This window comes from Aptenodytes patagonicus, chromosome 2 (assembly GCF_965638725.1).
Source record: "Aptenodytes patagonicus chromosome 2, bAptPat1.pri.cur, whole genome shotgun sequence".
NCBI classification, from domain to species: Eukaryota; Metazoa; Chordata; class Aves; order Sphenisciformes; family Spheniscidae; genus Aptenodytes; species Aptenodytes patagonicus.
The window spans coordinates 164,784,151-164,810,475 of NC_134950.1; the positions used below are offsets into that span (position 1 = coordinate 164,784,151).

General features: G+C 43.8%; 1 protein-coding gene across 8 annotated transcripts in view; it reads left to right on the forward strand.

Annotated features, from left to right (window-relative positions):
• The window catches only part of PRKAG2 (protein kinase AMP-activated non-catalytic subunit gamma 2), a 230,471-nt gene that overhangs the window by 83,212 nt on the left and 120,934 nt on the right, over nt 1-26,325 (forward strand). The window contains exon 1 of one of the 8 annotated variants that reach the window (XM_076331965.1): nt 23,676-24,213. The exons of the other annotated variants lie outside the window; for them this stretch is intronic. Coding sequence (XP_076188080.1) covers nt 24,108-24,213 — 106 coding nt within the window. The 5' untranslated portion in view covers nt 23,676-24,107. Of the gene's footprint in view, nt 1-23,675; nt 24,214-26,325 lie in introns of those variants that run through there. 8 annotated transcript variants of the gene reach the window in all.

The following is a 26,325-nucleotide window of genomic DNA, read 5'->3' on the forward strand; positions in this document are numbered from 1 at the left end:
TTGCAGACATGAGGCTTAAAACATTTTCCACTTAAGGCAGGGAGTTTAAAGCTTTTGCTCATCTTTAATACTGTATCACTTGTTTTGGCAATAGCCAAAAGCTCGTCTTTGTGTCTTTTCCCTTTGGTTACTCCAGTTCAGCATCTGGTCATAACCCCATGGCTCTGATCTGACAAAAGATTTGCCTTGAAAGGAAAAATACCTTCCCACAAGGTATACTTGGCTGCCAGCCACTTCAGGTATTTTGTAAGTACAGCTTCGAAACAGTAGGCTGCTGGTTGGGGTTTCACGTCCAGCATCCCACCTTTGAAAAGGCAACAAATCCACTTCAGCCTCTCCTGGCAGAAGCTCTACGGGGAGGTTTTTTGGGTAAGGTGTGTACTTGGCCACCGGTGCAGCCCCTTCGGTTTGGGAAGTTCACTGCAGGAAAGTCCAAGACAGCTCTTTGCATGTTGGGTTTCTGTACAAGTGCTTTCAAATTTAATTCTTGGCTTTTTAATTTCTCTTTTGTCTGAGAATTTCTTTACAACAGCCATGTTAGACCGATAATTGAAAACTGAATATGGATTTAGGATGAAGTAAGCTTGGCTTTGAGGTGGTGCAGATGACTTGCTAATGCTGCTCCCCCACAGTATGCAGCTTGGTAGATGCGGTCCCACCCAGCGCTGCCCACCTTACACCTTCGAAAGCCAGGCGCCTTCTGCAAGCGGAGACTTGGCTCTATGAGATGTATAGCTCTGTATCTGGGTTTTACCCATCAGCGTGGGCATGTGAGCAGCTGTGGAATATTGAGCAATTACATTTTAATTATTTGTAGACAATTGGATATGGAAAAGTGAGTAAATTGGAGTGACTTGTAGCTAGCAGGAGGTTTCTACAGAGCTGACACTGATTTCCTAGATGTTTTTCAGGAACAACAGGAACAAAGGATGAGTGAAGAAGTGCAAGTTGAAGTTTGAGGTGCTGTGAAAAGTGACTTCAAAATTGGTGTTGTGGACCTGCTTCCCAGTTTGTCTTAGGTTTGCTCAAAACTGCATGAACTGCTCTCATGAGGAACAACTTGGGACCTGGTGCTCTAAGATGTTACTGAGTCTTGGCTGCGATGGGAGTGCATTTCTCTTGTGTACAAGTTTATATGAGCAGGTATAATGCTAAGAGAAAGAAGAAGTGGCATAAATTTACTCTAAGTAAAGCAAACTGAGGCAACCCAAAGTAAACGCAGGAGGACAACCTGCACTGGGGGAAAACACAATTCAGATTACACTTTTCCATGGTCTTGCATGAGCTCTCCCTTCAGAGACAATCAATACATACACAAATAAATGAGGAGAGCATTATTTTACTGAGTGGAAATTAGGGATCTACCCCTGCAGACAGGCTAAAATCAAGTACACCGAATATTTTATTAAAAGTACATGGTTGTATGAAATTTAAGTCATTAAAATGTAGCTTTTTCCATGGGGCCGAATGCCCTGTTTGAAGGACAGCAGGGCGTTTTCCAGTCCTGCTTCCCATTCCAAAAACATCAGTTCAAGTAACAGCAATACTCATGACACGTTGATGATGCTGCCAGATTTAACAGCAAAGGAAATCAATTAAAAGGTTTCCATTGACCTAAAGCTTTGGGTTGCGGTGAATGGGATCAAAAGATAAATTTAGCTCAGAATTAAAGGTTGTTTACAGAACTTTGAATCGAAAATTAGGCATCTTTCAAACGCCTTGAAGCTGGTGGTCAGATCTGAATCACAGTGAGTTTGCACTGTATTTGAGGAAAGAAGTGTTTTTCAATGTGAAGTTTTAATTTTCTGCCTTCTCTTAGTAATTTTTCTCCTTCTGGAATTCAATACTATTAACTGTGGTGCCTAAAATAATCCATAAGGAGGGCTCCTGGTGCTCCAATAATAAAGGACCAGATAGTATTTTTTTTCAGAAGACTGCAAGATGCAATACAGAAAGGTTGTCATATATTTTATTCATTCTAATAATTTATTTTCTTGGAGAACATCTTGTGGTTAGACTATGTCCTCTGTAAGAAAAGCTTATGACTGTACTAGTTTTTACCCATAGATGGAGCAAGTAGCTCTCATTTCCAATACCTCGGGGAAGAAATGGGGAAAATCCTGCAGGGTTTCATGTTGCCACATTCAGCTCTGCTCCCTTGAAGGCCTCCTGACTGTAGCTGATCTGTACTAAAGGTTTTCTTCAAGCTTTAAACTGAAATTCATTTCTCCCCGAGATTTTTCTCCATATTCATGACATTTAGGTAACAGCTTGCAGTGAAGTGGGGTTTAGTCCGAGACAGGCTGTTGTGGAGGGTTGGCAGCCGGGCACAGGCATTTCATGTACCTTTGGCTCAAGCTCTTTCCCACCGTTACTCTTTAGGAATACCTTCCCACGACACTCGGTGCTGTGTGATGGGATGTCCTCCCTCATGCCAGCTGCTGGAGTCGATATTTGGATTGCTAAACTGATAAATTCGTCCCATAGTCTTCGATCCTCCCAGCCTTTGGACCACAACTGTAGAGAACCATCAGTTATAACCTGCATCGGGATGCTGGATAGCTGAGGCCACTTTCCTCTTCAGTTTTTCATCTGTGTTCACTGTTCCCCTGCCTTCTGAATGGGCAGGAGGGTGGGATGCTGGAGGGAAAGGCTGTGGGGCAGCTTTGATTTCTGGCTGTGACTACCCTCACCATGCAGGACAAGGGGAGCAGGTCATGGAAGGACGGGGCTGCTCGGTCCAGGTTAACCTTGGGAGGGTGGCGTAGGCTTTTCCACCGTCATCCCATAAAACCTAGGAAAGGAGCAGAGCCATTTGTCTTGCTTTATTTTCCAGTACTGCTGTGCAGAAACATCTAATCATAATTTTTCAAGCTTGCTTTGCTCGCAGAGGCAGACAGGGGGACCGACACTGTTCATTTCGGTCTCGTCTACACTAGAAAAATGACTTTTTGCAGACAGCGTGTCAGCATGGCTGAGCCGAGCTGGTGCCACACACAGCTTTGCATGGCCAAAGACCGGCTGCATTCAGCACCGTTTCTCCTGCCACTTACTGACATCTGCTGTCAGCAGCAGATGATTTTTCTGGTTAAAATGTGCCCGTGGTGATTGTTCTTAGTTTATTTGGAGATACCTTTCAGCGTGCTTCCCATTTTACCTTAGTTTCCCATGGCCAGTGTTATCTGCATAAGTAGAGTACACCCAGTATGCTTTTATATTCTTTACCACTCTTTCTAGGCAAGAAGGATTTTTCAGACTATCTTCAAATTGCTAATGATTTAGATGCAATGATGCAAAAAAAGAGGGAAGTTTTTCAGTCTCTAACTTTTATCTATGAGGTATGGGACAGACCTGTGCCCAGATTGACTCCCATCTTCTATCTCTTTCCTGGGATTTAGACTATGGAATGTGCTATAAATGATCAGCCTTTTAAATAATAACCAAGTTATTATTTCTTGTGATGTATAGGCAAGACCTTAGTGCATGCAGGGGAAATAGAAACTACAGTTTGAACATCTCCAAAGGTTGATGAACCTTGGTGGCCTTTCACTGCTGGTCCCCTTCGTGTCCTTTGATACTTTGGTATTTATTTTGGTATTTATTATTATTTCTTGTGATGTATAGGCAAGACCTTAGTGCATGCAGGGGAAATAGAAACTACAGTTTGAACAACGTGTAGGTGACTTTGTTCCTCCACAGGTAGTAATGTAAGCAACAGTAAAGCTAAAGAGAGTTTTGAAGTCTCAAGCTGTATAATCACAGGAAACCATTTGGAAATAAGTTGGGGGGGATTTTTTTGTGGTTGTGGATTGTTTTTTTTTAAACTATCTGTAGTTTAAAAATCCAGGAATACGTGTAGGAGCAGACTTTCAAACATATTTAGGTGTCTATTTTCCATTTAGATCAATCATTTCAGAATTTGGTTCCAAAGCACGTATTTGGTTGTAAGTGCTGGAGAAATCCTGTTTATTTTAGTAGGTTTATTTATTTTAGTAGGTTTGTTCACACATTTAATGTTAAGTACTTTGCTTTATCTGAATCTTAGTGAATGCTTGTCATGATCCCATTGAAAATGCATTCTGCATCCGAACTCTTTTGATATGTGGTTGGAGTCTGAAGTATTATTAATCACTTAAGGTATCAGGTCCAAGCTTTACAGATATCATGGGTTCTCAGCTCCTTAGATAAAGTCCATGGAAAATGCCTCAAAAATGGGCTGAATAAATGTGATAAATGTTGAATCAATCAGATTTCTGATCTGGAAGAATATGGAATGAAAGAACCTGATCACAAGACAGAAAAATGCATGGTTTGGGGAATATAGTATGTGTAGCAGAGTAAGTAAAGTACAGTTAAATCCCAGGCTCAGTCCAGCAGCCTGTAGCTCTTATGTAGCCCTCGTTGGGTCAGTATGAGTTTTGACTGAGCTTGGACTGAATGAAAACACTGATTTTAAAAAGAAAATAAAACCATAATAATGATGGTAAATCGCTATGCATTGTGAGAGTCAATAGGGTGAGGTGTTGATCACTCTCATGTCTCAATTTATGGGCCTTGTGGAAATGAGCCCTTGCTTTATGCAACCTTTGGGGCTGTAAAAGCATCTTGAAGGAGAGCCCCGGTGATAACCGGTGATTAGACTGTGAGAGTTTTAAAGACTTCACACGGACTCTGCTACTTGCCTGCGTGGATGACTAGATTTGTTCCCTGGTTTCATTTGTGTATTTTGTTTTCCCATTGACCATAAAGCCCACTGAAGATAACTGAGACCTCTTTTGGGCTGCAAGGCTGTGAACTGTGGGTGGATGGGGAGGGACTCAGGAGCCAGCAAGGCTCCTTGGTGGGTTGAGCAGAACACTGGGCACCTCCAAGCAAGGCAGGAGGGCTCTGCAGCCGCTTCTGCTGGGAGACCTCCTGTGCACCTAATTATCACCACATCTGGTAGTGACTGAATAATGTGGGGAGACAAGTTAGGACTTTTCTTTGTGTAATGCCTTCAGAGGCCCTCCTAGCCTCCTGTACTAGCCCAGTAGCATGAGAAGGACCTTTCACATTTGAAAGGTGAATCGGGCAGGGAGAGCCTGCAGCATCCACTTTGATTTGGTCAGGGGTTGGAGCACCTTACAGCAACTTGCGTAGTGATCATCCAACTGTGGAGTTGTCGTTGGCCCATTTGGTGTGTACAGCAAATTTACATGCAGGTCGGTTGTTACTGAGACAAGGGGATGTGGAAAAGCACGTAAGATCTCTCCTAGTGTGAAGCTCCACTTTATACCAGAAGCTCATGTTTCTTTGGCCAAAGCAAAGGGGAACGAAGATGCCACTTTTTAAAATTCATTGGTTTAGGATTTTCTAGCCTAGTGAGTTAATTGACTTGAATTTTATTGTGCTTAAAATAATCAACACGTCAGCTGGAGGAGGCTAGAAGTCATGTTCTTAGTTTAAAATAAAAAGAGAATAGGCAAGGTCTTCTACTCATGTCAGAAAATGTGTCTTGGGTCTAATTTTTGGACATTGACCTGTGAATGGTTCTCAACCATCAGAACCTTTAAAGCAATTTGTTTGAGTAATGTATCCTTAATGGGATGATACGTGTATCAGGAGCCAGTAACTGTTATTGCAGGTGCTTTGATAATCCAGCAAAACTTCTGACAAGCTTCCCTGGCACAGTGTGGGACTTAATGAAGGATGACGCCTTGCAGAGGACCCAATTCAGGTTCATAAAAGCTTTTTACTAGTCACAGGCACACACATGCATATTAGCTGGAGGTCCATGCTCCCCAAAGTTTGCACCGTTTTTGGATTTTCATGATGGGGGTTGTAAAATGCTCGGAAGCCCTGTCTGTGCCTTGCCAGCCGGCGTGTGAAATGGTTTGTGCTGCTAAGTGGGCGTGTGTGGATGCGCTACAAATTAAAGTGCAAAGGATGGGGCAGCGAGATGAGGATTCACGGTGGGTACAGTGTGAAACTGTGATAAGTAAAAATGTGGTAGTGAATGTAATTTTGAGAGTAGTGTCCTGAATAGCGACCTTTCTGAAGGGAAGATTTAGTCTGTAGAGTCACCTGTACAGTACGAACAATAATCTGTAACTGGTATTCTCCCCAGGTTGTTTCTCTTTGGTCCACTTTCTGGATGTTAGGCTTTGTTATCCAGCTAAACAGCTAAACCAGTGCATCTACGGAGCATTGCTGGAAAGGTCCAAATGGCAGGAACTAGCTGATTTATGACAATCCTAAAACCACTGAGCCAGCAGTGAGCTTACAAAGGTCCCTGTGCCTGGGATCTCTAGGATGGATCAATAGACTAACTGCCCTCCCCTCCCTCCAGCAGCCCCTCCAGGGCTCACTGGTTCTGTCATGCGGCACTAAGTGTTTAATGAAATCTAAATAGAATCTTTCTTATTTTAGCTTTAAAACAAAAAATGGGTTGTGGATTGTTTGGGGTTTGGGTTTGGGTTGGGTTTTTTTTTAAATTATTTTCTTCGTGGGTTTTCTGCTATGTTCATTTCTATCACAGTTCACCCAGTTTTTGAAGACTCTTCTCCATCTTTAAAAAATCATTATCTTAGATTATGGAAAAATATTGATCTGTGTGTACTTGATATGCGAAACAAATACTCAGTGTCTTTGATGATCAACCATCAAAACACCTCAATTTCTTAGTTAAATTATTTTGAAGCTTGCCTCAGAGTTCCTATAAGCACATTTTATTAGTAGGCAACTGCGGTTTCGCAATGGGGTTTCTTTGTAGTTTGCTTCTTGCAGCATCTCCTGCTGCTTATGGCTCTCAGAGCCCGAAATGTAAGTGCAGTTTTGAAAGCCCCGCGGAGGTGTGTGACACAGGACTGCGGTGACAAGTGCGTGTGGGTAGCTACGCCAGACAGTGCCGCACTGTGCAAGCCCAAACTGCATCTCCCTGGGAGCTCCTATATGACTGTGAAACATAGGTGCCCTCCTGTGGGCATCCTGCTGCTCCTCCTTGCTGTATGGAGAGGCTGGGATTGCCTTGCCTGCCTGGAGATGCGTTGGTTTAGGTTTTGAGCAGGATGCTAAGGACCGTTTATTATGCTTTCCTTTTTTTTTTTTTTTTTTTCCTTCTAAACTCCTTCAAACAGCGGGGGCTAAAAGCATCCCTCCCTCCGACATGTGTAACAGCAATAATTTCAGCAGTTGTTCAGGAAACCAGCTTCTCCTCTCCTTGTCCCAGGAGGGTTTGCCATTGCCCTCAGGTCAGGATATGACCCTCAACATCAAGACAGGCATTTAATTGCATTGACAAATGCACAGGCCCTAATGCAATTCCTTCCTGCTGGGGAAGGCGTGCGAAGGTAAGCCATGAATCATGTATTCTTCAACAAACGCCGTTATTTGGGAATCCTGAGCGTTTTGTTTCAGGGTCACTGTGAATGTATCTGCTTCATCGCCTGCCTGAGCTGGGCAGAAGGTTTGGTGTCAGATTTATTTGCTTAACCTCAGTATAAGGTTTCCATAGCTCTTCATGTTCACAGTCTTTTCACGGAGTCATTTAATGGTGAGTGAACTGTGCTTGGCAACCTGTAACTCCAACAGGATGATGCTGTTTGCAGTTAAGCGGTTGCTCCAATTCCTCTCGCATGCTGACATGCCCCCTGTAGTGCCGAGCAGCCAGAGGCCAAAACTGGCTTTAATCCATGCAAAATAAAAAAATCCACATCTAAACACTACGAAGGTCAAGACTTTCTGGAGAGGAGGTGAAAGAATTGCACATGAACTAATGCTTAGTACTGAAATGAGAGTAGCTACACACGGCAAATAGTGCCCATGTTACTTATTCTCTGTTTAGCATCTATATTAAATGCATGCCTCCTTCGTGTTTCATAGAATCATAGAATCATAGATTAGTTTGGGTTGGAAGGGACCTCTAAAGGTCATCCAGTCCAACCCCCCTGCCGTGGGCAGGGACATCTTCAACTAGATCAGGTTGCTCAGAGCCCCGTCCAACCTGACTTGGAATGTTTCCAGGGATGGGGCATCCACCACCTCTCTGGGCAACCTGTAAAAGTAGAGTTTGCTAGAGAAGTGTGAAGCTGGGCCATGTTAGGTGCACCCTGAAGGATTTCTGAAAGACAAGAAGCATGAACGGCGGCTGAAACACGTAGCCAGGTAATAAAAATGGGGTTTTGGCATAGCAGTCCTCAGCAGTGGCGCGTGATTGCAGTGCAGCACTGGCCTAAACTTGTTTGGGAGAGCAAACCCCGAAAATGGTTCAATGTGAACATTTAGATGAGTGGTTAGCTGATTTTTTTTGTCTTTTAGAAGAAAGTATTGCTCCTTCCAGCGAAACTAATTAAAATGTGGCTTCTGCCTATGCAAAGATCAAATTCTGCTGTATTATGTGTATTTAAACACATCTGATTTACTACATCTGCCTTTCTCAGAGTGATACAGAGGAAGATTTGACCATTGGGCTCTGAACACAGCGGAACAATTTCCAGACTTGGGTGCTTGAAGTTAATAGCATAAATCCTTGCTGAGACACATAAGCCAGTTGACTTGCAAAAAAAAAGGACCTTCTTAACTAAAAAAAAAGAAAAAGAGAAGAAAAAAGGAAATATTTTGGCTAATTTTAGCAGTAATTGCTAGTCACCCCTATGAAGGTGGTGAGCAATAAGGAATAGTTTCCTGCGTGGGCATCTAAGTGTTTTGTCCTTCAAAGCCAGAGGAAAGCCCTTACTTCCGATGCAATCAAAGGCACTGTCATTGACAAAAGCCTAATTATGACCCTTCCCTCCTTAAAAACATAAATAGTAAGTAATGAGGATTATCGCTGATCTGACATCTTGCATGTTCGCTGGCGTTCGCGGAAAGCTTTCAAGCAAATGTTGGGGATTAGTGCAAACCAGTTTGTACAGCTGTCTAGATTTTGTTGAATCAGAAGCCCAGTCTGCGGAAAAATATGTGGATTATCAGCAAATTCTTACTAGTGGTGAGGGAAGACAGGCAGGGATAGATGTTCTGAATTTAGAGAAACGCTCAAAGCCATGGCTGTGGGGTAACTGATATGGACTCCGTTGCAGTAGTTAGGAACATTTTTGGTTTTCCCTGGTTGTCTTTTTTGTAGAAACAAAGACCAAGAAAGGCACTGTGATTTAGCACTTTTCTTAATTACATTAATGTATTTAATTAATAGCCATCGCTTTGGTATTCCTTTGTGATGGTCCATAATTCCTTCAATTTTGCTTAACAGAAGTGGATGTATGCGCTTGTATTATCCAGACCATTGGGGCGAAGACTGTGTAAAAATCATCAGAGTATGAAAATGCAAAAAAAAATTACCATGTCTTATTTCTGCCTGTTATGTGGAGCATCTCCATGTAACATAGTAGCACATATCCATGCAGTCAGATAAACCCTGAAAGACAAGATCCCCCCAGATTTGGGCTGGTGGTGGTGGGGTGGAGTGGAGCTTCTGTGCAAGGGAGATGTCGTCAGGGCGGTTTCTGTCCCTGGCCCCATGGTGATGTTTCGCTTTTTCCTTTAACCACAGAGTTTAGGGGTGACGAAGGGAGGTGAAATCTCAGATACTTTTTTTAGAGGGTAAGCCCTAGTGAGGACTCGAGGATGGTGGCTACTCTGGGATTGTCCCCATCCTCGGAGGATGGTGCTGGAGGAGCACGTGGCCGTCACAGAGGGTGAAATTCAGAGTAAGGCACCTTGTTACATGTGGCTGTGGCAGGGGCTGGAGGAGATCTGGGTGGCTGCAGCCACCTCAGTGACCCAGGAGAGTTTGTGCGGCACCGGGAAGCCACAAGTTAGAGGGGGGGGGAGTGAAAACCCTTGGGAAACTGGCCTTAGGTCAGCTCTTTCTCCAGCTGCAGTTTCTTGGCATGGGTTTTGTTAAGGCATGTCACTGCAATTAAATCACATTAAAGTCAAACAAGCTGATGATGAGCGCTGGTCAGAAGTCACACTGCTGTTAAACTGACCCACCGTTTTGGGGTGAGCTTTGAGGCAGCATGGCTGGAGCTTGGTTTGGAGTAGCCAGAAGCCACCGTGGCAATCACAAGAAGCCCCCATAGCCTCTCCATTTGGAAAGCCGGGTTATGGAGTGAACATTGTCGGTAGAGGATCTTACAAAGCAGACAGCTGTGCTGCGGAGTGGGAAACTTAAATCTGCTGTGTGCAGCTGCTTCCCTGGGGAGCCCAGCCACAAACCGAGGGAGCGGGTACGCTGACGGAGCACAGACATGCACCAGCTGTGCCACACCTTTAGCCACAGTTTGGCTCTAGTTTAGCCGAGAGAGCCAAGAGAGGGTCCAGCTGCCCTGGGCTGGGGGTCTTGCCTGTGCTTGGAAAAATGACTTGGAGAGCGTGATCCTCAGGATTCACACCATCATTTTCACTCTTTTATTGCATTTTGTATTTAAGAAGAGGTGTGCAGTTGGGAAGAGGTGAGTTTTTCTCATGCACTTGTGCGTGTTCAGTGTGAGCATCCTGGCACTGCCTCCACGCACCAGCTTTTGCATCTTCAAACCATCCAAGTGCTTTTACGGTTCTCAGCCACAAGAGGCTTGGGGAAGGCAACAGCAAAAGGCATTGCCACAAAACAAGCCTGTTGAGTCATATCCACCTTTCTTTCCACTGCGTATTGCTTTGTCCATTCCAGTTTTAGAGTTGAAAAGAAGAGGCGTGGTATTTTTAAGGGCTTGTTTCTGCTTCAAGCTTTCAGTCTGTTTTTTGACAGCATCAATAGTTTTTCCGTGTAAATTTTTTACCAGTGGTTAAATTGCAGGATTGGGAGTGCTACGATAGAAGGGTGTCTTCTTCTCCGTGCAGAGCTGTCGAAGCGGGCACAGTGTCCAAAAATCTCATGTCTGCTACTGCTGCGATGAGAGGGGAAACAGAATTACGCTGCATAGATGAACCTCACATGTTCACTGCTTTGTGGTTGGCATCAGTTGGAAGGACTTATGAGGTTGTGGTACATGTTCTTGTTGCATTCAAGCTTTATTTACTCTCTTGAAGTGATGCTGTCATGATGTTTAGTGTTACAATACATGGATTTTTTTTGGAGGAGCAATTGCAAGGAGCAGGAGAGTATGCCCTTTGCTTCAGCATGGCTAAACCGAGTCATTCCCCAGTGCAGAAGGGCTCTCCGGGAATGGGGCACTGGTGTTTGGGACAGGATTGTTGAAAGAGTTGGCTGCTTGCGTATTCAAAGCCTGTGACATTATTAAGTAAATAAAAGAAGTGGCACTAAAAAATGTATCTGAACAGCACGTCATTTCCTTTGGAAAATAACTGCTGCTGCGGAGCACCAGGGTAACTGTGCATCGTTCCTCGCTTAGGAACCATGTCAGGGACCAGACTGGAAAAATGATCCGTAGTGCATTTTTTAATTCTCTCTCATCTAGCTGCCAGGAAGAGGAGTTTTGTGCTGTATATATTCACTTTGGTCCTGGTTTTGTTTCTGCCTGAAGCTTGCTCTCAAGTCCTTCCAAATTCTTTACCATAAAAGATAGTAAAACACTACAGCACTTCACTAACTGGCATCCAGAACTGTTTCTTCAAACACTAAGGCACAAGTCGGATTGGGAGCAGGACAGCAGTAAGGGTAAAGACTGGGGAAAATTCGCTTCCCTTCAGAGTAGCTGGATTTTTGCCATCAGTGAAGACCTGGAATCCACCCACTGTAACGAAAAATTAGCAGGTACTTAATAATGCCCTTTTTTCCCAAGACTCCATGGATACCCACCACTAATGAATTACTGTAAGCACTCCATGAAAAGCAATGTTAAATCTTGCTGCCTTCTGCTTTGGAGGTCACGGAGAGACGGCTGAGCAAACCTCGGCAGTGGCAAATGCAAAGCATAAAATACTGTCATTGGGCCACGGTAAAGAAGGAGCCAAGTCTTAATCACATAAACAGATTCTCATATACTTTCCCCATGCTATTTTATAAAGTGCTTATGTAACTGAAAAGATTAACCTTGGAAAAAGAAGGCTAGAAAAATATTTTTACAGCTTCTTATTTATGGCTTTACTACGGTTGAGGAATTAGTTTGCATTTTACAAAGCCAAAAAGTGGGGGAGGAGAGAGGAGGAGGGATCTGAATAAGGAGACTTATTTGCACAGCTCTCAGAATATTAAAGAAAAACTAAAATCCTGAGGAGTTACCACTGTCAAATGCAGACACGCAGGCAAATCCTAGACTGGAGCGGGACTCAGTATCCAGGCAACGTCAACATTTTTTGTTAAGCTACTGCCAGTGCTGCTGACAGCTTTTGCCACTTTATGATCACATTAGAAAAAGAAAATGCCTGACATCACTGAAGTTCTTAGAAATTAATTTCTCATCCGTCCAGCAGATGAGAGGCTCAGCAACACGCGGGCACATGCACATCTTGCAAAAATTCAGAGGGAAAAAACCTTTGATGAGTTCATGGCTGGGAAGGTGTGTGGTTCCTTGTTTCTCTCTGAACTTGGCACTTTGTTCCCCCCAAAGTTTCTTACCCTCTCCCTTGGACACAGCTACTTACTGTGCATTAGGGAATGGATCACATTTGATTAAGCTGTTTATAAGCAACTTCTGCCGCTGCACTATAGGTTGCAGGATTAGAGGAGCCTTTGCTGTGCTAAGAAAGCCTCTACCTCTTCTTTCCTAGTTCTTTTTGCATGATGCAAAAGCCAAGTGGCTAAAATGAGGTTAGGAACTTCATTAATATGCTAATAATGTTAATACATGAAGGGAAAAAGCCCCTGCATTTGCAGTCTTACAGGGGTAAGGTGGGACAGATGGGCTCAGCACCGCGAGGCTGTAGGCACCATGCTGCAGAGTAGGTAAAGAAAGGACACTAGTTTGCTGTGTCCACTTACTGAAATGCAAATATTTTTGCGCTGGAAGTGTTAATACAGTGAAGCTGAACCTTTTCTTGGAGCTAAGAAGTTAAAACTGTGTTGAGGAGCCAGCCTCGTTCTTTGCCGTGGACCAGCACAGGGAGCACTGAGCACTCCTCAGGCGTGGCTGCACATTTTGCGCTCTTGGAGCAAAAGCAAAACCATCTCTCACCTTGGGAAGCGCCTTGTGACGGCAACCAAGAAAAGGTTGGTAAGACACACGGAGCTTCCCAATCATTAAGGTCAAGTAACGCAAAACCCCGGTAAAACTTGGTGATAAACGTGAAGATGTTTAGCTCACTGCTCGCTAAGTAGCTAAGCACATTAGGAGGAGATGCAGGGGGAGCTGCTAAGCTGCAGAAAGTCCTTCGACTCTACTGGTGCCCCACGCCTTCCCTCCCACGCCGGATGTGTGCGGGCTGTGAGGTGGCAGGTTTGTGCTGGCAAGGAGGGTAAAGGCTGGGGCAGGAGCATCCCCCTCCGCTCCCGGCTCGCCCAGAGCTTCATGCGTGACCCTGAGCGGATCTTCCCCAGGTTTTGGTGACGTTTCATTAAGTACTGTAGTTTAAGAGTGTGAATTTTGTAGCAGATGACTGTAAATAGGGAGGGCTGAAGGGTGCAGGGGGAATTTGAAGGGATTTAGGCTGGTGATGCTGAGGGCTGTGGCTCAAAATAAAGACCAGCAGGACCTTCCTTGGCAGTGCTGCGCTTGACGCAGGAGCTTGTGTTACGTCTTTTAACATGTTGTGCAGGGAAAAAAACAATCGGAAATTAATATAAAGACTTCTTGAGAAGCTCAGTTTTGCTGGCAATGAGCCTGATTTTTGCTACTGAGGGCGGTGGGAGTTTGGTTTCTCAGACTGGGGGTTGATGCTCTCCACCCTGCGCTTGCATTGCCCCACTCCGAGCAATTCCTGAAGACATGGGGATTTTGCTGTTTGCCTTTGAACACATAGGCTTGTAATGGATGTAGGCAGCAAATAAACAGGAAGGAAAGCCAGAAACCTGTGGTCACTGTAAATACCTACTTCATCTGCTGTAGGTCTTTGTTTTCTTTAAGATTTTTAATTATCTTTCTGGTTTATAGGTGTAGAAAAGGGATTGGTCTAAGCATGAGACTCTTGCAGTGCAGTAACACACAGCATCTGAAGATGGCTTTTCATGTGAAGCTCTTGCAGAGATTATGTGAGTTATCCCTGGTCATGCAGTGGCCCGGTAGCAGAGCTGAGAATAAACCCAATGTCTCTAAACTCCTTACTTAGCCCCATTTCAGTGTTCCTTCCTCCCCTCCTCTGCCCTATCGGTATTTTATTATGACTGGAAACAACCTACCTGGTTTACAGGAATATGTAGCTTGGAGCAATAATTTCTGTTCGTGCCTATTAGCATAGAGGTTTTAATATTTTTTGCTGCAGTGACATACTTGCAAATAAGATGGCTATCAGACTTGCCAGGCCTTATTGCTAGCTGCCAAGGTGATGACGGAGTATTTTTTTCCACAAATATGTATTATGTAATAATAACAAAAGCATTCAGTCTGTAACACTGATAGGTGTTTGCAGGCTGTTTTAGGCAACCTTGACTCCGAGAGCCAGAATCGCACCAGGCTGCATTAGGGAAAGCTCATAGGACTGTGTTAGAAATGTGCCCCTGAAAACACAGACACCCCAGTGAAGGACTAAGGATGCAGGATGCTTTTAGGGCAGACCAAGAAATTCAAGAGGTGGGCTTTGTGCTGCTGGATATATCCAGAGCTCTGTAACTGTAACACTGAGTTTCTGCATTGATTCTTGATGTGGAATTTAAACTGATTAATGAAGTTAGAGCTACTTGGTAGAGTGCTTTCTACTCTAAGCACTGAAGCCACTGCAAGATGATGACCTTTGACAAGATTTGGGAATCTGATGGCACTGTACAACAAGTTCTGGTCACCTGTGATACTAGTTTAGATCATTTTCAAATGACTTTACAAGGTACAAATGTGATTGGCCCAATGCATTGCTAAGCTAAGTCACCACTAAAAGAGATTTCATGGTTCCAGAAGTCTCTCCTTAATTTAAGGCTTGATATGCTTTGAGGAAGTGGACAGGGAAAGATGCTGGCTGCAAATTAAGTGTCGGCCTGAGAACTGTGTCGAGCTGGGATGTGCCTGAGCACTGGTACCTGCCCTCTGATTCACAAGGGTATCCTAATAACCAAGGAAGTGTTGCGCAAGGAGTTACCGTGATGTTGCCTCTTCCCCACTCTGTCTCTGGCTTTCAGGCAGTCCCCCCAAGGACACTGTTGGCAGCCTTTTCGGTCTCTTCCTTTATCATTAGCTGTTGTGAAAATGTTTCAGACTATTTTTAAACCTGCCAGGTATTGTGTGTGCAGACTGGCAGGGTTGGCTTTTCCAGGAATAGTCTCTTACTGCTTTGTAGCTCCCAGGTTTCCAGCCCTTCTGTCATCTAGGCATAAAGACTCAAAAAACTTTCTGTAGTTCATGTCTGCGTTGGTCCCAGCCAACCCACTGAGATTTTTCACACAATCCTAAATATAACAACTCTGAACTTTGCAGTGCTTGGTGTTTTCACTTGCACAGTGAATGAACAGGGAACTTTTTACCACCCAAGCCATCCCACACAGTCCCTTGATTCACTCCCATCATAGGCTTGTGGCTCCCGCAGTTGTAGCAGCTTCCCAACTAGATGCCATGGATGTGTCGGATGCTTTTTTCCAAGTTACCTGCCTGCCAGTTACACAAATTGGTAGAATCGTCAAGAAATGGGAAATATTGGGGCTTGGATGGTTTCTAGCCCATTGTAGACATTAAAACAATGCCAGTTTTCCCTTACAAGTCCACTGTCTCGGTCTTTGTCCCTTCTGTACCCTGGCAGATTGCTAAGGTGCCTCTGTTGCCATCTCAGTAACCTGCAGGGTCTGTCTTTCTCACTGTTCTTTCATCTCTCTTAAGAAGTCAGTAAAGTTTCTTTTGCTAACAAAATTGCTATGTTTGATCTGGGTGCAAAAAATCTCAAAAAACTGCGCCACCTAAAAAACCAACCTGGAAAGAGAAACCAGAAAGATTTTGAATGATTTCTCTTCCAGACCTCATGTATGTGATAACGAATGTTTCCTCCTCTATACTCCCATCTGCTCTGGCAGACCTTCCGTAATCTGGGCAACTAATTCTAGTAATCTCTTTGGAGCTGGGGCATGTGAGACAGCCACCTCATGCACACAGTGGTTTAACGCAGTGTGAACAATATGTCATGTTCTTGCAAAGGAAGGAGCAGAGCTGCCGAGTCCAACAGACCTCCGTCTTGTTCTGTTCCTCGCCGGCCTCGTGCCAGCCTGCTGCATGGGGACTTTTGGAAAGTCACTTTTCCCTGTGCAAAGAAACTACAAACCAAGGTGCTTACCTCCCTTCTGCTGAAGATGAAGAGGTACTACATGAGATCTTGCTGGTGGTGGTTCCTGAGATGTTTATCTTGGGAAGTTAACAGAGCTGGTTTGCCAGTTGTTCAATTATTATGATATTAAAGTATGCAATGTACTTGGGTTTAGTCCGTTGCTTACAACTAATGATGCTTCAGAATCATTAATTCATAGGAAAAGTAAGGGTAGAAAATGAAGATAGATCTTGGGGGTTTTTTGTGCAGGTTTTTTTTTTTTTAATCCCTTGTATTGTTTCTTAACCACCAGATGAAGGTCTACTGTATTTGTTAGGGGTGACTTGAACAAACAGGCTGAGGCAGCTGGCTGCAATGCAAAGAGGCTGTGCAGGGGGTTGGATTTCAGTGCAGTCCCTGTCTGTGCACGGTGGATTCCTCCTTTTTGTTATAATCCTCTTGCTGGAACAATCCCACTTGTAATGACAATGCAGTGTTGGGTGATCCTTTAGGAATTTCCCCTCTCGGCATTATGCCTGTGTTTAGTTCATCAGATTGAGATCCAGTCCTGTGCGATGTCCTTAGTCATTCATGTAAACATGCTGTCAGTGGCTATATAATAAGTAGTTAAAGGCCTTCCTATGGATACCCCGGCTAGTCATGAGGATTTTGTGAGCTTTGAGTTTGAGTTCAATGAACAATTCAGCTCACCGCTGGTCTAATGCTACAAGACCCTGCTTTCACTGTCAACAAAACGACATTTGCAATAGTTCACAGAAAATGTCCATTCTGTGTAAACACCTGCATTAGATACCCCTACAGGTAACCTGAACGTAGGCCTCAGGCTCTCCTGCACCATCACAGCCGCTAAGAGCAGGAGGAGCACACGTATGCAAACTCCTTCGTCCTTGAGCTTTGGCAGACTTGAGGTTAGGAGTTCCCAGGGAATGGTTCATTCCTCTGGAAGTTGCTGCTCTCTTGCAGCTGAACCAAATGAGGTCCCTCTTTCATCACTGAAGAACTTCATCAGTGAAGTTGCTGGAGCCAGGAATGAGAAAGGCTTCTCAAGCGTTAGCTAAGCATTTAGTTTTTCAAGGTGTGGTTCAATTTTCTCTTCAGTCAGCATTTCTGCGTTGTCTCACATGTCTAATAGGATGCTGCTGACCACTGTCTCTAATTTTCTGTGTATAATACATATAGCACATATGTCTGTCTTTATTATATCCACTGTAGCATAGGAATGGGTCATTTGTGGGATGACTGTCAACCCCAAAATTGCGCTGTAGGCATTTTTTATTGTTAGGGAACAGCTAAGATTATTTTCAACCAAAAATAGCAGATAATAATAATACTGAGTCAGGAGAAGAGTCTCTTTGTCATCTCATTTTGTGCGTAAGCAAATTTCTTGGCTTTAGCTGTCAGATGCATCTGCTCATTGTGGGGAGCAGAGGGATACAGAACTTGAAATTACTTTGGAATCTCATCATCCCATCTAGATTTTAGGATGAGGGCATTGCTTCCAATGTGCACGTTGCTCACGAAGGTTGTATTTTATGATAAACATGCCAGTGTGAATGTTAAAACTGCAGTAAATGGGTGTGAAGCTGTTTTACTGCTAATGCTCTTACCAGCTTCTGAATTGCAAATGTGGTGGCTCTGGCTGTGCAACGAAGGGATGCTGGCTGGGTTTGTGTAGGGTTGACATCTGAGGACAGCTGAGGATTGGTGCAAACCATTGCTAATTCAGTGAGTTTTCATCATCTCTCCAAATAAATCTCCTAAGGCAGAATCGGTGGAGGACTATATTTCTGTGGAGTTGTGGTGCTCTGATTCTTAGTCTCTTGTATTTTGGGGTGTTCACTATGGGACAGTGATGTGAATGTCACTCTTCAGGTACTGGCCATCCCTAATGTATCACTTTCTTGGAGTAATTTCTGGCTTTATTAATTTGCCGTCATTCAGTTTGCGACCCATTCAGTGCTGGTTGAGGCTTTTTCTTTAATTTAAACTGAAGGGGATATTTTGTTCAGTCCTACAATGCCCATTACAACTTTAACATCATTTAATCTATTCCAATCCTGCATGAGAAGTGAGGAAGCGGGAAAGAAAGAAGAACAAGAAGAGGATGAAAAAGAGATTTGTGATGTTCCAGTGAATCCTATCTCCTTCTCAAGGTTTTGTGGATAGATATGGTTGAAAGACTTGATAGAAGCAAGAAGAAAGAGGAGCAAGAAGAGTTGAGAAAAGCACAAGTGGAAAAATACTTCTACAGAACTTTATTGCCTCTACTATTTTTTTGTAAAAGTTACTGCTGAGATGTTTTCCTTTAGCTGAGAACTTATTAAATTTTAGGAGTTGCGTTGTCACACCAGACATCCTGTACTTGCTGGATCAAATACTGTTTTGCTGTTTTGAGCACAGCCAGATTGCGGCGTACATAAGAACGGCTCCATTTGTCACATTGCGAACTGAAATTGCTAAAGAAGTGAGTGCTGGAAACATATGCACTACAGTTTATTAGTAGAATGTGGGGAAATGACAAAATTATCATTTGGATAGGATCACAGTCATCAGTCCCAGCTTATCAGTCTTTTGGGGTAGGTGCTCTGAGCCTGAGATATAGTGGGTTTTGTACTAGAAATCACTGATATGACAACACTACCATCATCGTTACTCCTATTCCTGCTGGTTCGTATTATAAACTCTGGAAAGATAGGATAGAAAAACATTACAAAGATGCCAGGATGTAATTTATAAGCAATTTACCAAGAGTTCTGGGGAATCTAGCCTGCACCTTTGGGACTGCTAAAAAGAAGTAAAATTAAACTTTCAGATTTTTCAAAAACAATTTAGTGCCAGCCTGACAGCTTCAGAGATTGAAATCTTTCTTAATGCACAGTGAAAGCAGCATGAAGTAGTATAAAAAAGGTTATAAAGACAAAAACTCATTACAGTGAAACACTTGGTTATGATTACGGGAAGTAATTGAGCCCAGCTTGGAGTGATAAACTTGCAGTTCTTTTATGGGGTGTGAGCTGGACTTGGACCAGATGGCCAAAGTGGTAGTTTGTATTTCCCTTTGAAGACGCAGGCTGCATGCTCTGTTCAACCAGCCTGCAAATGGTGTTCGGGCAAAACAGGCTTTTTGTTATTGTGCATTGCATCACTTGTAGGCTTGAATGGGTTTTTTTAGAGCAAAGATCTCTTTTATATATTTATTTGCGTATTATTTTCAAATATTTTCCAAGTTTTCTATTTATATGAAATACGGTTGCAGTTAAAATCAGTCTGGTGTTGTGAGGCTTGTAAGCATGTCCCGGCACCACTGACAATGATAGAAAATGTTGAATTTTGCCAACATCAGTCTGTAGAATTTAAAAGAAAAAATTAGAAAAATTCCAATTTAGGGAAATTTTTAAGGACAACAAGGCAGAGAAACGTGATCCATGTAGAAATGCAAACGTGGTTCATGCTTTACCTTTCTAGGAGTGGATCTGAACTTTATTTCTTCAAGCAATGACAAAAACAGAGGGAATTTTGAACAAGGAAATTCTCAGCAACGAGTAAAGGGAAATACTTGGTTTTGCTGATTTGCAGTCAGAAGCATTAATTGTCACTAAAGGGATACATATTCTTTTTAGCCTTTCTGTTTTGTGCTAAATAAGCTCTTAAATTTCAAGGAGGAAAGTATTGTTTTTTCCATTTTCGCACCAGACTAATCCCTGATAGGACTAACTGGTCCCCATTGCCTGCCCCGCACTCTGCTGCTGCATTTGTATAGCAGGTTAAACCTCCTATTAAAAAGGCAAGTGAGGAAATGGTTCAAAATATCGGCATTTGAAGTATTTTCACCACGGCACAGAATTTACATCTCCATGAGAAGGATGAATCAGTTTGTGTTTCAGAACTCCGACGGCTGGGTCAGACACTCCGTGATGGCTGCGCTCAGTTGGTGCAGCAGCATTTTCCGTATTTCCTATCATCTGGTGACCAGATTGTTCTACCTCATAGAACAAATCTTCACGTCGCATCCAGAGAAAGGAAGATTTTTGTTATGTTTGTGCCTGAAGAGTCACGTTAAATCACTGGTGGGAGGTACAAAAGGTGCTTTTATCCTGAGAGATGGGGAACTGAAAAGCAAGAAGCATGGAGAAGAGGGTGCCCGGCCACGGATGGAGCTTTTTCGGGTTGGATTGCAGATGACTCCTGTGGTGAAACTCTTCTCCTTATGTGGCCCTGTGAGTTAGTGAAAAAAATAGCAGAAGGAGGTTTACCTTTTCTACTTGGTGTGCTCCAGCCTTTTAAAAAAAAAACCAACCCAAGGTGTTTTAAGGGGATGGAGGGCTGGGGTAAGCAGGGCAGGACATTGCTGGGAGGCTTGGGCACACAGGCTGATGGGATAAAGGCAAGAAGTGGTGTAAGGGAGATTTCCAGGAGATGTGGGTCTTTTTTTAGCTCTAGAGCCTTTTTTAGGCTCTTTTTTGGACTTTACACTAGGTCATCAAAGTAAAACTGTCAGAGAAACAGATGACTTGGGGCAAGAGGGTGGTGGAGCTGGAGGCAGGTTGGTGAGTTGTCAGCATAGAGACTGCTTTAAAGCCATGAAATGGCTCGGGTCCGACCAGCTTAGTAGATACGGTGGGACCAGGGAAACATTTCACACACATGCACGAGTGTTTGTTTGCTCCTTCCCCCCAAATAATTTCATTAAGCTGCCCAATGCTTGGTACCTCTCACAGTGAGCCCGCGTATGGTTTTTGGAAGGGGACAGTGTTATCCTTATGCAGCTCAAGAAACATAATATGCTATAACTAATTCGGGGACTTTAAAGTAGCTTGACAAGAGTCCATTTCATGGTTGTTTGGAAGGGATTTGTGTTTTCAATCTCCAGAACATAGATGGCCCCAAAGGAACTCTTTGAAGCCCAGCTTTTTATTATTAGTTTTATAAAATTCTTCCACTGGAATCATTAAGAAGGTGTAGTATCTGGTATAAATGTGCTAGTATCTGTTAGACCATTAGCTGTGGGAGACAAAATGATCATACTCAAAGCACTTAGTGCTTTTTTTAACAAATTACTGTGAAAGTCAGTTGTTAAACAGGGTTGTTTCATTTTCTTGTAGCTCTGTACAGAAACATTAGGGTCTTGCTGCTTTCCTTAATAAGGGGAAATGAGCCCTCCTGGTGCAATGGCCCTGCTAGAAAAGGTCATCAGCTACTATTCATCCTTGGCCTCTGTCAAAAAGGGGGCTGCTTCGGTGCTGAAGCAATACTAATTCTTATCTCATTAAAAAGGGGTTTAAATCTTTTGGTTTCTGATGACATTAAGTCATTCTCAGCAGTCCTTTGGCCACTGAAGAATGAGGAAAGCTTTTCTAAGGAGGGGAAGCTTGAAGTCCAGATTGCATTGGTGTTGTAGGCAGCATTTCTTGTGTCTTTGGCGAAGTAAAGACTGGAAAGGGAACTGGATAACTGTCTTCAAATATGTCGAGGGCTGCTCCGGAGCAGAAGGGAATAATCTGTTCTCCATGTGCATGGTGAATAAGACAAGAAGCAGTAGGCTTAACTTGCAGCAAGGAAGATTCAGTTTTGCTATTGGGGAACTGTTTTTCAAATGGGAAGAACTGTGAAAGTCATGGGTCTCATGGAAGTAGGTTGAGAGCTGGCCCATGACACGTGCTTATGGGGAGAGCCAGAGCTTGCCGCACCATGGCTACTGTCTCAGTCGTGGTGGCATGAGCATGGCAGAATGAAGGGAAGGGACAGTGAAGATGAAGCTTGCAGAGGTAAATGTGGTGGCCACACAAGGCCAGATGGGGTGTAAAGAGCTTGACACTTCCTACAACAAAGTTAAAACAAGTATTTAAGTTACACTGACACTTTCCCCTGCCAATCCCTAAACACTTCTCATTGCTCCACCTGCTTCTCTTCTGCGCTGGGCGAACAGTGAACCTCAAGGGAGGGGCTGGAGAAGGGGCTTTCATAAAGCACTGTGCTGACAGGCTACGTTATGCAAAGGATTGTTATTTGGTGAAAAGCACTGGGATCTTCATGTGCAGGGCTGAAACATGTGGCTAGGACCACAAAGATGGGGATAAAAGAAAGTAGGAGGACAAGTCAGGAGAGGAAAGGCTGGGAAGAGCCTTAAATTAAGCATTGTGGTTCCTCCCTTGGATCTCAGTGAGAGCCCTGTCTGGAAGATAATTGTCTTGTTAATAATTTGATTATTTTGGTCACTAGGTGCCCTCTGTACTGTCTTCTTCCATGTTCTCCATAGGGTAGACCGAGAGAAGTCTCTGGTAATTGAGGATGGCAGAGGAACCTGCTGTCATCTCTGCACCTTCACTCAGGGTCCCTGAAGTCCTGGCACATCCTTGCATTGATGTGTTGGTGACAGCCATCTTTCTGAAAGACCAGAGCTTGCAAGAAATCTGTGTTGATAAAGGTCTTTTCTGCAGTATTCATGGTGGGTTTTTTTTCCCCTTTCTAATGATACTAAGTTCCAGGAGCAAAAATGGGCACAAAGAAAAAGGCATGCTTCTTTGGAGAGGAAAAAGGTGCTATGACCGTTAATTCCTTGTAGGAATTAAAGAGATAAGACTCTCATTACTCATATAGGGTTTGATTTTTGAAAGATCTGAGCCTCAAGTTCCAGTCATGTCCAGAGGAAAGGCTGGTGCTCTGTGACTTTAAAAAAAGCTTTTGATTTAACAGAACATTTACTGTAATCTTAGGAAGGTTGGCTGTGATAGTTTGATCATGCCTTGGTTCATGCTTGCACCCCTTTCCAGCTGTTCAAGATCTAGCCCACGCTGATCATCCCTTTCCTAAAATAAACAGCTCTAAATGTACAGACTCAGAGCATAACATAATGCACCCTGGCCGGCTGGGATGAGCAACAGCCCCGTGAATGTTTGTCTCATTGAAAAGACCACGAGGTGGATTTCAATTGTGTTACAAACAGCTGTCCCGGGTGCCTTTTGCTCTGCAGACAGCAAATTTGAATGGAGCAATCTATGCAGAGCATATAGATACGTGTAGCATGGGGAGGGCACGTCGCTAGAGAAAGTCCATCCCATTGCTCCGGCTATGGTTTCCAGAAAGTATCAGCCTTCTTTTTATGAATTGGCAGAAGCTTGTTCCCACTAATCCATTAGTCATTAGTTGCGGAGGGCCGGGCATTTCGGAGCTCATCGACAGGCAGCTGGACTATGCTGTCGCTGCGAAGACCCAGCACACATGAATCAAAATAGTTGGGTGATGTCATGTCACGGTGCGAGTGTGCCCGGGACGCTCGCTGCCAGGAATTGTCTGTCCAGGGGTGGTTTCCTTTTACAGCCTTTTTAAAGAGTCATCATGCCGAGCTGCACATGACAATTCCCTTCAAGAGGGCTTGTGGCTCCTTTGCATAGTTAGTGTTTTTTAAACGAGGGAGCTTATCAGGCGGTTCCTGACCTTTTCCGCATGAGCTGATCCACTGGGAAACATTGCTTTGGTCTCTGAGGCTTCTGACGGCTGACGGATAAGAGCTCCGTGGCTGCAAGCTGGGCAGATTTTGAACTTCTCCCCGTGTCCACAGATACTTGCAGGCGAGTTACTGTACGCTGGAATTAAGACTGGAAGCGCCTGGCGTGTGAGGTTTGGCAGCCTGCTGCAGAACAGCTCTCCACGAAGACCACAACCAAGCACCTCGGAGCTGAACCGCCGGCGAGCTGGGCTTTTTTGCAGCCACGCGATCTTTCTGGAGCTTTATTTTCTCGCACCTGGGCTGTTGGTTTAAGCGACACCTTGCTTTCCCCCTCGCACTGATTTTTTTCTTCAATCCTGGGCATGACCGACAGCTGCTGCCACGCGAGCGCATGTTGCAGCTCATGAAGCGTTTTGGTAGCTTTAGAGGGAGCAAGAAGAGAAAGGAGCAGTGCAAAAGCTCGGAGAGATGCCAGTCTGATCCTCATGGCCTGTTCGGTAGGGACCATCTGCGTTACTTGTCTGAAAAGCAGGGACATTGGTCTTTGGGAGAGGGCAGCAAGTGGGGGATAGAGAATTATTGAGCAACAGTTTTGTGCTTTCCAATTTCATTGACTGAATCGCTCAGTTGCGTGGAGGTTATTTATATGTTGGTTTGCACTGGAGATGAACATCTGAGCTGACATCTGTAACACACATCAGATACAACCTTTAGACTGATGTTATGGGAAGGTTTACAGTAAATGCTATGAAATAAATTCAGAAGGGGCTGTTGACTAATGTTACTTTAACTGAAGAATAGTAACTAAATGCTAAGTGAGGGCTAACACTATATATTGAAAGATGAATTTTAAGTAGAGAAAAATTGCATATCAATCTGATAAGTAATGCATTTAAAACCGTATCTTTCTGATACTGAGTCACCATCCCTGGAAGTATTTAAAAGACGTGTAGATGAGGCGCTTAGGGCCATGGTTTAGTGGGCATGGTGGTGTTGGGTTGACGGTTGGACTCCATGATCTTAGAGGTCTTTTCCAACCTTAATCATTCTATGATTCTATAATTCTATGATTCTACTGCAGTTATCAATATAATTGTGTTTGAGTTGCAATTAGGAACCGTTCTCCATTAATCAAAAGCTTTTCCTGGTCACTGAGTAGTACCTTTAGTGCAGGTGCTGATTTGTGTGTGTCGGAGAGTGTCTGTGTATCACATAGGGATCAGCTGGCCAGGAGACAAGGGGTTTTCCAACAGGATCTGTCTGTTTCTCTTAAGAACAGTGAAGGAATATAATGTTTAATGCATTTCCTATATGGACTAACCGTAGCTGTTTTACAACTCTGTGGTTCCCCGAAGACCATGAGTGCTGCTGAGAGATTCTGTCCTGTGACTAGGAGGTTTAAAACTGATGTTACACTGAATCAGCCGGATAAGGCAGTTTAGAGAGGCTGACTTGTACAAAGGGTAGGCAAGGCTCTTTTTTAGTCTCTATCGGTCAGGAGTCGCTGCATTAAATCCAGCAGAATGACAAAGGTATGAGTAGTCTTGGGCCATACGGACGGTGCAGAGAGGTACATACAGATTTAGTGATGGGGAGTTGCTATTGATGGATGGGTGGCTGCCCAGAAAACTCGTTTTTCTATTATTTAATGTTTTGCAATTTATTTAGTGGTCGGTTGTGTTGTTTTTAAAGTGTCCTTCTTGCAAATGCTTCTCCTTTTGTTCCCGTTTTGTACAGTTAAGCGTTTTTAAATCTAAGGTACTGTGCCTTGTTCTGCATTCCCCTAAACCTGCCTGAGGGTTTCTGCTGGAGTGGTAGTAAGGTCAAGGCGATGTGAATGAGATATGACCCAGGTCTTTGGAGTTTCACGGTGTCAGCAAGATGCACAAAGACAGGCAACAGAGTTTATGCAAGAAGAGGGGAAAATTTAGATTACAGATTGCCCAGATGTAAAATTTATTCCCAAATTTCTAATGAAAACCCCTAAATTCTCACCTAGGCAGAAACACACGTGCGATTTGTTGATTGAGTGATTAATGGCACTTTGAGCCACTAATTCACCCTCTTGTGTTTTCATCAATGAGGTGGGAATAGCCAACATCTGCAAAAGGATTCACTGCTGGAAGCACCAAACATAGTGTTGCAAGTCTTCCTCAGAGTCTAGCTCTAAAACCCGCCCTTATCTTCCTCCAGAGAGAAAATAATTTGTTCTGCGCCAAGAGTACTGGCTATATGAACTGTAATGTTTGTGACAGAGTTATAAAAAACAGTTGAAAGTGTAATGCCAGAAATGCCAAAAAATGTGCTCCTCCTTATCCTCATTCCCGTTAATCCAGCTCTGTAGCCCACTCCAGTGGTACACAGTGAGCATTAGGCAGAGTTTCCTGCACAGTATTTACTCTACAGACTTTGCAAGTGCCATTCTTGTAAGAACGTGACCAGGTCAACTCCCTGCATCCCATTTCCATCATGGACAGAGAACTACCAAGTCACAAGAGTGGGAAAAAGCAAACGGGTTGTGTCTGGGTTACTGCCTTCCTCGGATGCTCTGCCGCGGGGATTGCCTCCGCCATCCCAGCGGAGTCTGTATTCCTTTCGGGAAACAGGTT